The 12,096-nt window shown below is 30.1% G+C and overlaps 2 protein-coding genes across 6 annotated transcripts; both read left to right on the forward strand.

Annotated features, from left to right (window-relative positions):
- The first annotated feature begins 4,098 nt into the window (after positions 1 to 4,098).
- Positions 4,099 to 6,296, forward strand: LOC137819383 (acid phosphatase 1). Of its 3 annotated transcripts, none has more exons than XM_090296772.1 (4): positions 4,099 to 4,321; positions 5,008 to 5,455; positions 5,680 to 5,892; positions 5,968 to 6,296. In XM_090296772.1, the coding sequence occupies exons 2-4, from the start codon at positions 5,046 to 5,048 to the stop codon at positions 6,143 to 6,145; spliced, it is 801 nt and encodes a 266-aa protein (XP_090152898.1). In that variant the 5' UTR covers positions 4,099 to 4,321; positions 5,008 to 5,045; the 3' UTR covers positions 6,146 to 6,296. The 3 variants fall into 3 exon arrangements, with proteins under 3 accessions (XP_090152898.1, XP_068479316.1, XP_068479317.1); XM_068623215.2 differs by having other exon boundaries at positions 4,278 to 4,416; XM_068623216.2 differs by lacking the exon at positions 4,099 to 4,321 and adding an exon at positions 4,573 to 4,647.
- A 1,635-nt stretch (positions 6,297 to 7,931) lies between these two features.
- Positions 7,932 to 11,309, forward strand: LOC137819035 (protein translocase subunit). 3 transcript variants are annotated; one of them, XM_068622742.1, is made up of 5 exons: positions 7,932 to 8,131; positions 8,232 to 8,260; positions 9,301 to 9,556; positions 9,624 to 9,745; positions 10,969 to 11,309. In XM_068622742.1, the coding sequence occupies exons 3-5, from the start codon at positions 9,307 to 9,309 to the stop codon at positions 11,122 to 11,124; spliced, it is 528 nt and encodes a 175-aa protein (XP_068478843.1). In that variant the 5' UTR covers positions 7,932 to 8,131; positions 8,232 to 8,260; positions 9,301 to 9,306; the 3' UTR covers positions 11,125 to 11,309. The 3 variants fall into 3 exon arrangements, with proteins under 3 accessions (XP_068478843.1, XP_068478844.1, XP_068478845.1); XM_068622743.2 differs by having other exon boundaries at positions 7,963 to 8,077; XM_068622744.2 differs by having other exon boundaries at positions 7,991 to 8,131; positions 8,232 to 8,324.
- The last annotated feature ends 787 nt before the right edge of the window (positions 11,310 to 12,096 follow it).

The following is a 12,096-nucleotide window of genomic DNA, read 5'->3' on the forward strand; positions in this document are numbered from 1 at the left end:
TTTTTTCTTTTATTTTTGTTTTTCCATGTGATTCATATGATTGATAGAGTTTTGTGTGGGTTTGAGATGTCAAGTTTCACACTAATAATTAACATAAGTTTTATAAAAAAAATTGCATAATTTATCAATATATATATATATATCATAAAATTAAAAATCATAATAATAAATTAAAAATAATTTGTAGTTTTAAAATTAAAGCATAACATATGATACATAATGTGTTAAAAAGTTTTGTAGTACTCATTAGACATGATTCCACCTCTGTAGTGATGACATGAGTTACCTTTTTCCAACCATAGTTTCTTGAAGTCTAGTATTTGTTTATGTGAAGTGAAGGAGACTTTTAAGGCACTTCCAAGGCATTGTGTTATTATTATTGTCATTGTTTGGGTGTTAATTGATTACACCTTCTCTCAACCATTCAAACATTATTACATGATCATGCTAATAAAATTGGTTTTAGTTCCACACAAAATTTAACTTTAAATTATGGTGATGGTTTTTTTTTTTATTGATATTGTATGCCAAAGTTTAAAATTTAGATTAACTGAATTATATAATAATCTTAAAAATTTCTGTATAGAAATATATATTTAATTTGATAAATGAATTACCACTGGAAATTTAAATCGAATTAAAGTTACTTAAATTTATTAGAATGAAAAAAAAATAATTATAAGAGAAAGTTATATGATCAATATTAAAAAAAAATGCAAGAAAATAAAAAAAATCTAAAAAATTGTCTTATTTAAGAAGAAAAACATAATCTATATATAGTATACAAATTAACTAGACTGAAATTCCAACATACTGGTCAATTTTGTTCAGATAATATAAAAAAAATAAAGTATACGAATAATTTTTTAGTATATATGTAAATGAAAAAAAAATATTGAAAAAAAGTAACGGATGAGAGGTGGGTGTTTTGTTATGGCTAATTAGTAGTAAGTATTAGTTATAATACTTAAATAAAGATTTTTTTTTCAAAATATATATTACAAGAAAATCATTAAATAGAAACAAACTTTTGCAAACCACAAAAATATATTTTAGTGGTTACATTGATTAAATTAGAGATCATTTTAGAGACTATTTTTTTGGTTCTAAATTAGTTTTTATTATTATAAATAATTTCTAAATTGGTATCTAATTAATTAGCTATTAAGATTTTTGCTACCAAATCTAGAATATTGGTAGTTAAAACTTTGGTTGCTAATTAAATACCAATTTAGAAACCATTTAACAATAATAGAAACTAATTTAGAAACCAATTTTCTTTTAGTTTCGAAAATGGTTTCTAATTTAATTAATATAACAACTCATTATTTTTTGTTTCTAAAATTGATTTCTATTTCATGTTTTTTTTAGTAGTGTTATATATATATATGTGGTTTCCAATTAAATAATGCAAATTTTCAAGGTAGAGAAATTTTTTCTTTAAAACTTATATATTTCTTTGTTGGCATAAAAGGTGTTGGGATAACACCATCAAGCTTCAATGGCTGAAGTTAAGGTGGAGAAAAGCAAGTATGGAAGATAGCACATGGTAGTAAGGTGATAATGGAACAAGAATCTAAGACCTTTGAAAGTGAAGTTATGTGTGTATACTTGGAACCTAGTCCCCTTTGAACTTAGATACAATTCCATGGATTCATACCAAAAAATCAACAATAATTCAAATGGTAGTGTTGTGTCTAAAGAGAGAAAGGAAATCTAGATTCTTTGGAAAAATAACTTCCAACCAGATTTAGACATCGATTTCATCAAACATTCAACCCAAATGTCAAATCACTCTTTGGAATAAAAATCATTATACTTCATTTTAATTTAAAACATGTGATAAATAGAAACCAACAATGATTACCACGTATCCAAATGTCATTTGGGGCATTTCAATACTTAGATTACAAGAGATATAAAAAATATTAGTGTTTTGGTATCCACCATAGATATAAAATAGTATTTTTGTTGGATATTTCATATGAAAAACTTATAATATATCAGTTGAGTTAAGGTTCAAGATCCTACATCAATATAAAATATAGATAATTTGATTTTATATATTTATAAATTTTATATAAATTTATGAAATTAAAATTACTTATAAAGATATTAAATTATCTAAATTTATGTTTTACAAGGCTTATTTTTTAATATTTTATTTTATTTATACTAATATTTTCTGATATAATTTTATTTAAATTGTATTTAAGATAAAATAGAGATATCACTTTCCATCAATAAACTTATCTAAAGTAAAACATTGATATATAATTAAAAAGTGTATTGACTAGGGTGAGAAGCCGAAAGACCGTCAAAATATTGAAAGCTAAAATAATATAAATAATAGAATAAAAGATCACTCTATCAAAATTCAATAAATAAGTCCAAAATACTAAAATATATTTAGTAGCTGCAAGGTGTGAAAAGTAAAAGCTTAATCAATTTAAAGTCCAACAACAACCACTATAAATAGGCGATCTGCATAATATGTAAGGGGGAGTGATTTTATCTGATAATCAAACAAAGTGATTCTGATTTTATCATCGGAGCCCATTGCCATACACACACCTACCCGAAAGTGATCTTGGACCTAGAAGCCGAGAGTTGAACCAGATCCAATAGCTGAGTGATGGTCCACATCTAGTAGCTGAGAACAAGTCCAAGTTCATATAATAGAGTACAAGCTAGTTGATTCGGTAATTAAAAGCCCAAGTCAACAACAAGAAATCGAGAAGTCGAGAAGAGAAAAAGTTAATTGTTTCTAAACCTTATACGAATAAAAAGGTTTTCTTTATTATGTTATAGGTGTTATTGCCTATTCGTTAAATCGTTGAAATCGAACACAAAAAATAGAACATTTTAAAAATGGAAAAGATAACGTAAACTATTAAAATGTATGATTAAAAATGTTTTAAAGATATATTTATTTACATAGTTGTGTAAAGCTTGTAGTTATAACCAAACTTCTTGGGCATGTTTCTTCATCTAATTAAACTACTTAGCCTTGAGTGAAGTTTAAGCAGGTTAGAAACCGATGATATTCCTAATTGTGATTGTAAAATTATCAAATTTATTACTTGAGTATTTTGATTATGAAACTTAAAAACTTTTTTCGAATATGTTTAGGCGATTAATGATTTTGATTAAGTATCTATTCGTTACCCTATAATCAAATAATAATATATGTGATAAATTAAACTCTACAATACGCATTGAATTATTTTATTCAGTGAAATAAATCATTTTGATAAATTAAAATAATTGTTTAATGTTTGACACGGACACTAATACAACATGGACACAGATATACATATAATATCTAAAATGTAGGACACAGGGACACGAATCTATATATTATATAATTATGAATTATATAAATTGACAATAAATATTTATGTGCATAAATATGTTCCAGATTATTTTTTGAAGCAGAAAAATATTTTTTTATGACTGGTTCAAAAGAATTTGTTTCTTAATTTTATAATCATAATAAAAATTTATACAATAAGTTTGGGTTTTTAGAAAATTAATGTATTTTTTCTTTTTAAAATTGTGTTAGAAACGTACTAGAATTGTCAGAAATCCAACAAATACTTTTTGAATTGAACACTTCACGGATACTTATCTTATAAGTGTTATACGAGTATCGTGTCCAATACGACGCCATTTAAAAGGAGTGTCTTAGGTTTCGTTTGTAGCAGTGATAATTTGGTTTTGACCTTGTAGTGTGATATGGTTACATGAAGGTGTTATTAAAAAGGAAAATAAGAAAGAATTGGGTCGAATATCCAAGAAGATGGTGGCACACAAAATGTAAAAATGTCAAACACTTTATTTCTTAGGAACTTTTTAGGTGTCGTGTCCCTCTATATTCTCCACCCTCATTGGCATAGAGTGAATCCGTTACCCACTAGTGATATAAATCTCCACTATTTTTATCCTAAACCAATGTCAAAGCTTCCAAATACAGCACTAATATTCCAATACCAAGTTTAGTTGGTTGTTGAAGACGATACCAAAAAGAAGAAAAGGACTTTTGTATTGCTTCTTCTTCTCAATATATATATAAACCTTGGAGATATGAAAGTTGAAGACATTCATTCCTCAACTATGGTGGGTCCTAGGAACCCAACACCTCTCACATTTTACCTTTCCCTCTCCACCATGCATGCTCAACAACATTTTTGCTCTCTGACGCCAACCCCACCCAATCAAATGGAAACATATATTAGTGTGAACTTGCTGCAGCATATGCATAATGCATGCATAATATTTTTCTACATCTTTCTCCTTTCTATATAAATACCTAATACAGGTTTATCTTTTCTTCATACTCTGCAATTGCAAGAATCTTTACTTCTTTTTCTTTTTCTTTTTCTCATCACTCTCAGTGCCTTCCTTTTGACTCAGGTGTGACTAATATTTGGCCACACACATATCCATCCATTCTATTTTCAGCTCATTCTTTACTTTATTTCTTTACCTCCAATGCTACCAATATCTGTTATTGCTTTCTTCAACTTCAATTATTATTACTACTATTATATATTATTTCCTTGTGAAGTAGATCCATGATGTTCCTTGCACTTGTTCTACAACCTATAACAAGGGGTCACATTGCATCTATGTGCATGTATTTATGTGTGTATCATCTTGCACTTCTCCCCTTCATCTAATGTTGGAATACTGACACACCTGTTCTATGCCTAGACAAATTCCCCCTCCCAACATCAAAGAATCTAATTTTATTTCCTCGAGATATGGTCATGTTTGGTGAATTGACATGGCATATATTCTCTTCTAAAAGATAATCTCATTTTTGAGTAATTAGTTATTTTGAAGTATTATAAAAAAAGAAACTTCTCTCTCTCTATATATATATATGGTATTGGTGGTGCTTCTGATGCAAGCCATGATAGTGAATAATATTATCTTGTGAGGGCACAAGTGGTGTTTGATTTTGTAGTGGAAAAACTGAGAAGAATGTGGTGAATGTTGCAGGTATAGTGACTGAGGAAAAAGCGCAGTGAGGTGGGTGAATGGCTGAGAGAGCAGTGAGAGAGTTGTTGAGGGTGGTGATGGTGTTGATGTTACTGATGTTGGCACCAAAGACAAAGGCAATGAGCAGCAGAAGGGGCCAAAAAAGGGGTAAAGATGAGTCATCTGGGTCTGGTGAAGGGGATGCAATGAGCTTTTGTTTGAGTTGGAGATTGGCAGTGGAGGCAAACAATGTGGTTGCATGGCCAACAGTGCCACCTCAGTGTTCCCGATATGTGGAGACTTACATGATGAATGGACAGTACGAACGGGACCTGGATTTGATAGTGGAGGAAATATTGGGATATGTCAACCAAACATTGCTCCCTCCAGATGCCATGGATGCTTGGATTTTGGATGTTGATGACACTTGCATCTCCAACATCTACTATTACAAAAGCAAGAACTATGGGTATGCATAGTAATTCTTCTATTAATTTGATTCAAATTTGTGTTTGTACTTGTATTTGCTTCTCTGCTTAGACTTCCATCACAACTTTTGTTTTCTTTTTCCAACATTGGTCTATGAAACCAGATTATTTCCTTCAGTCTTAACTTTGTGATTAACCACCCATCATGAAAGCATGAATTTTTATTAATTCAAGGCTAGTAAAACAAAAGTTGGTCTATGTGCAGGTGTGATCCATATGACCCATCTGCCTTTAGGAAGTGGGCCAAGATAGGAGGGTGCCCTGCAATTCCTTCTGTACTAAGGTTATTTAGCATTTTAGTAGACAAAGGGTTCAAAGTATTTTTACTCACTGGAAGAGATGAAGAGACTCTTGGTGAAGTTACCAAGAACAACTTGCACAATCAAGGATTTATTGGCTATGAACGGCTTGTTTTGAGGTAAGATAATTGAATTACATGCATTGAAAATTGAAATGTTGAGACTAACTGAGAAGCATGTGGAACAAATTGCAGGAATGCAGCATACAAAGGGAAAAGTGCAATGAAATACAAATCTGATGTGAGAAAGCAGTTAGAAGAGGAAGGTTACAGGATATGGGGGAATGTGGGAGACCAGTGGAGTGATATTAAGGGAGATTATTTGGGGAACAGAACTTTCAAGCTACCAAATCCCATGTACTTTGTTCCCTAATCTTATCATAGTTAGTTTTTACATATGTGAAAATTTAGAGACATTATGGGAAAGATGTGTAAGAGCACCCTCTTTGTTCATGTTTGTGATTACATCAAGTCTTATGTATCAATTAATAATTAATATCTATGGAACAAAGTGTTTATTATTCTTTTCTAGTTTTTCACATTTATCTTTCATATCCACCAATGAGAATTCATATGCTTTCAGCTGGTGAATGGTGAATGAGATAGTTTCACAACTATTTGCTTCAACATCTCCATCAACAACAACAGACTACACTTTACACATCGATTAGAAATGATTTTACGGGATTTAGAAATGATTTCATGGGATTGAGTTATTTTACACGTAGATCCACATCGATCAGAAATGATTTTATGGGATTGAGTTAGACTTAAATTTTTTTTAATATAGTATAAAAGTCATTTCAAACTTATTCTAGCAAGTTTTTTTTTTAACTTATCAGGTCACTCGTTATCGGACTGACCTCGTCAAATAAACCGGTTTATAAAGTTGAGTTAAACTTAAAATATATAACTATTGTTCAAGATAAATATACTTAGCAGTCCTTAACAACAAACCTTAATGGAGTTTCCTCTGCACCACTTCCACCTACTTCTTCTATCTTGCATCACCTCTCAGTTAGACATAACACAGTGTTAACACTCCATGAGAAGTGAAACATGTCATCTTTATCCAGAACCAAACTGCAATTAATAATTTCTTTTGATGTCTATGATATAGAAAGAAAAGAGAATATATATAATAGTATATAATACAAATTATATTTAAATGACTAATTTTTACCTAACATTATGTATACTTTTCAACAATTGACTTTTAATTTAATTTTTTTATAATTTACGAAAATTATTAAAAAGTATAATTTTTACTAAATTATATTTTATTTTTATAACTACTTTTATACTATAAATATATATAATATTTAAAAATATGATTAATATTTTAAAAAATATTTAATTAATTATCGTTTATTTTTAATATTATAATAAATAATATAATTTAAATTTTTGTGTCACAATAATTATAAACATAAATCCATATAGCATAATATACCAAATAAAAACCTATGATATATATTGTGATGTAAATTATTATTAACAAAATCATATAAAATTTTATTTAATTTATATAGTTACTTTTATTGAAATAATAAATAAGCTGTATGGATTTTGTAAAATTAATATTTTAAATAATAATAAAAATTTATGCTTTAATCATCATTACAATTTACATTTATATGTGAATATTTTATATATAAAGAAAAAGGGAGAATTTGTTTTTTTCTATTTTATTGAACCTGTTATAATGTCCAGAAAATTGACCTTATAAAATTACTCTTTTTTATAACTCTTCTTACATGCTAAATTTTAGTAATTAAATCGTTTAATATTTTAATATTAACTTAAAAGTAATGTAAATCACATTTTAGTGATAAATTATAATTTTGTGTAATTACTTATATTTAAAAATATATATCATACGTTTAAATTGAATTTACTAAAAGAACTTTAAAACATTATACCATAAGAATTTATAATGTTATTACATTATTTTACTTTTATCCAACTATGAAATGAACAGTTACTATCTACTCAAATAGTTAGAATATATAATTTCAAACTCAAATTTTTAATGAATTTCAATATTTTTTTTAAATATAATCTTGTATTATATTTTAAATTGTTCTATGATAAGTTATAATTGTATTTTAAAAATATTTATGAAATATAAATTTAGATTATAGAGAAAAAAAAAGGTTAAGAAACCAATTTTGAAAATATTTTTGACAAAGAGATTGAAGTGAATAGATCCCACAGTTCTAAGTTCTACAGAAAAAAAATAAGAAGGAGAAGGAGAAGCAAAGAACCCTTTACCTAAAGCCAACTTTTTCTATTCAATTCTCTTGTTGGTTCCTTCTTTCTTAGCATTAGCGTTACATTCATTCCTCACAGATTCACAGTTATAATTTCTCTGTTACTCATTTTGTTCTTCAATTTCATTTGGCTATTTTTTTCTGTTTTGCTTTTACCATTTCGTTAATTTGATTCTTGCATTGCAGCTACCTGATCCTTCACCCTAAACCACCAGGTACATTCTCCATTTCACTTTGCTGTTGTTGGATGCCAAGTGCACTGTGAAATTACTCAAACGTGTAAAGCTCTGTTTGTTCTAATTTCGTTCTAAATTCCAATGTCACGAATCCATGGCCTTACTGTTACTTTCATACTTCCCCTTCTCTCCCGATTTCACCTTCTGCTTTCGCGACCTCTTTTATCACTTTTTTGTTTACACTTCCCATGCTTATTTGATTGCTCATAAACTGTTTGATTAAATGCCAGCTTGTTGACTGTTTCAATTTAGTTGTTTTCTGCTCATGGTTTCTGGTTTTTAGATTTTTTTAGATGTTTTCCAGTTGTTTCGTGCATTAATATCAGGACACCCTTATTTTTTACTTGGTTATCCTTTCTCCTTCTTTTTATACCAGTATACCATGTGTATTTTTATTTGTAACTACTACCCAGTTATTGCGAAAGCTGAAAATCTAACTGTTTGGTTCTTTCTTTACCTCAAGCAAATTGGCATCGTCAGTTTTATCTGAAGCTATGTATACCTGAACCTCTGTCTGGCCCCCATGAAAATTGTAGGCATTTTCCATATTATTTGACTTATAATGAACATTTCTAACACTTTAACAAATTTTGAAACTATGATTATTTGGTGTGAAGTTGTTGCATGCCCTGTGTGTCATTATTGGTTATTACAGTTTGATGCTTCATGTTAAAAACTTAGAAAGCATTGTAGTTATTCTAATTTGGTCTTAAATAGTTTCGGTGCAATATTATATTTTCGATTGTCCTATCAAATTAGCGTATTTAGTGCTGAATTTTGGCTTTCTTGTATTTGTGTTGTTTACTATCCTGTAAAATTTCGTACTAAAATTCTGAGTATAGCTGGGAAAAATCTTGTTTTCTCCAATTATGATTGCAGTCTGCATAGTGATAACTCAGAAGCTCTCTATCTGTGGTGCTTCCTATGGATATATTTATTTGAAATGTGTATCTATTACGAAGAAAAGTACATATGTTCCTTTGCGCTGCACATGAATTTATCCTTTCTATTAAATGCAGGTAAAAATGGGATTTGCAGGAGTTCTAAGGAACATTGTTCGCCCTCTATCACTTGCATCATCGAGAACCTTGACTTCACGAATCTCCACCAATGCTTCGTTGGCATCATTTTGTCCTGTTTTTCCATCTCCCTGCAAACCTCCCCAGTGGACTCTTCCCCTCTGGAATCACTTCCACAGCTTGACAGACACTCGCTTCCCAAAGAGACGACCCTCTGATAAATCTCGTCGAAAGAGGGCCAGCTTGAGACCCTCTGGTGCGTCCATTTTTGTACTTTTGATTTTGAATTTGACTCGAATTTTGAAACAATTTATGTCGTTCAGGGCCTTATGCTTGGGTTCAATATACACCTGGCCAACCCATACTTCCAAATAATCCCAATGAGGGGAGTGTCAAAAGGAGAAATGAGAAGAAACGCATGAGGCAACGCCGTGCCTTTATATTGGTGCGCTCTCCTTTTACCTTGTGCAAATTGAACTTTGGAGTCTTTGTGAGTGTTGAGTGTGTCCTTTGTTTACATTTAAAGAAAATGACAACCCTTTTCTAAATGTAATTATGCTTTGAAAAGAGGGAAGGGGGGCGGGCAATTGGAAATGAAACAGGAGAGGAAAATTCATTGTACTTGCTGATTGTGCTAGAATAAATGATGGTTACAAAATAAATTGTTATTCTGAATTAGTTTGATTTCATGTTATGGGAGTCATCTTATTTAATGCTGAAGAGGATACAGCTAGTTGGAAAGGCTATTGTGTTTGTTGTTATGAGAGTCATCTTATTTAATGGTGAAGAGGATAAACCTAGTTGGATAAAGCTACTATGTTTGTTGTTATGAGAGTCATCTTATTTATTGGTGAAGAGGACTCTTTAATTGACGACAACAAATTGATATGTAGTCTCAATATTCAACAATAAGTTGGATGGATTTCTAACAACGTATTTCTAAAAGTCTGTGTTAGAACTTCGTAAATGTGTATAGTATTGTTAGGTGAGTGTGTTTTAAACAATTGGGGAGATATATAGGATCTAGTAATGTGTCGCAAAAGCTCTAACAAGTCCGTGTGAATGCACTAACTGTTAGCCCTTGAAAGCATTTGTCTTCTTTTTTAATCATGGACAGCGCATTTTTTTAACTATATCCCTTTAGTTCTTTTTAAGGACTCCATTTTTTCATTTATCTTGTAACCTTCATCAACATCGGATATGAAAAGTACTATTATATTTTGCTAGAGTACAACTATCTTTGGTGGCAAGTATATATGCTATTTAAAGTCAAACGAGTTCCATAGACAAAAAATATAGCCATAATAATCACCATTTTTTTTACAAATTCAAATTTTGTAAATGAGGTGAACTTTTGTCTATGTTTAACTATATTAGACCATTATGTGCTTGTTCATTGAAAACAACTCTGGAATTTATCGGCATTCTGTGCAAATAATTGACTATCAAGTGTCAATCAGAGGTCTATTATGTATCCACTTCAAAATTTGTCAATGCTAAATGGAGTTGGTTATGACCGTTTTTATCTGTCAGGAGGTGCTTATTTATTTTAGCTATTAAGGAGGTTAGAGTGATTTTCTTAGAACTTAGTAGTAACATACCAATGTTATGGTATCAGTCCTAATATTTGTATTGGACTAATTGTTCAATGTTGACTCTTGCATACAGGCGGAAAGGAAGAAAAGGAAAGCTCAGCTGCAAGAGGCTAATCGCAAGAAAAGTATTCAGAGGGTAGAACGTAAAATGGCTGCAGTTGCAAGGGAAAGGGAGTGGGCAGAAAGACTGGTTGAGTTGCAGCGACTTGAGGCAGAGAAGACAACCTAATTAAATTTGTTAGAACCCTATCTGCAGTTGGTAACACTGGTTGTGCACTCTAAACACTGTTTCTATATTTTCAATTTTCAGAAACATGGAAGTCCAAATCCCCACATTTTCTTGTAGAGAGTTAGGCTAAACGCTGACACTTTTTTTTTAAACAAGAATGAAAAAATAAAAGAAACTTGCTGTCACTAGATCACTCTGCACATGCACAGTTTGTATTCACCCCAATTGTGGGTTTTGATCTATCTGATAAAAGTAGGACATTATGGTAGTAAATAGCAGAAGGAAATGAAAGAGTTTTATGAGAAAAGCATTAGGGTGAGGAATCTGTTGGGAAGGAACGAGGAAAGTAGAAGTGGTTTTGGTGTGATGAACATGAACATGAACTTCATAGAAAAGAAGGTGGAAGGAAGGGGAGGGCTTATCCAGAATCTATTTTCCATTTTAGGATATGCTTGGGCCAAGTCTTACTTGCACGCCTGTCTCTCCTCGTCATTTCATTTGGGTGTGCTCGGACCACCAACAGTAAAAAGATATAAAGGAATTGGAAGAGAGTGAAGATAGATTGAGATGGTTGGATTAAGGACCACCAATTGAAAACTAAAAACCCAAGAAAAATAAAGAGAATATTTGTTACTGATTTTATTCATATAAATAAATCTAAAACAAATTATACAATATATATATATATATATTTATAAAATGGTCAAATCATTTGTTAATATAAATTCATTTTAATTCAATATTAATTATACTTTTGTGATTATTATTATTGTTGTTGAATAGTTTTTAGTATTATTATTGCTATTTTCTTTATATATTACTATTAATATTTTATTATCATTTTTTTATCGGCAATATTTATCATCATAATGTTAACATATTCCGTTATCATCATTTTCATCTCAACGAGAGAGGTCAAAAAGCGAGAATCATCCCAAATTTCTCATTACGTTTCTTCTTTTATGATTTGAA

The sequence above is a fragment of the Phaseolus vulgaris genome, chromosome 10 (assembly GCF_051622355.1).
Source record: "Phaseolus vulgaris cultivar YP4 chromosome 10, ASM5162235v1, whole genome shotgun sequence".
Lineage (NCBI taxonomy): Eukaryota > Viridiplantae > Streptophyta > Magnoliopsida > Fabales > Fabaceae > Phaseolus > Phaseolus vulgaris.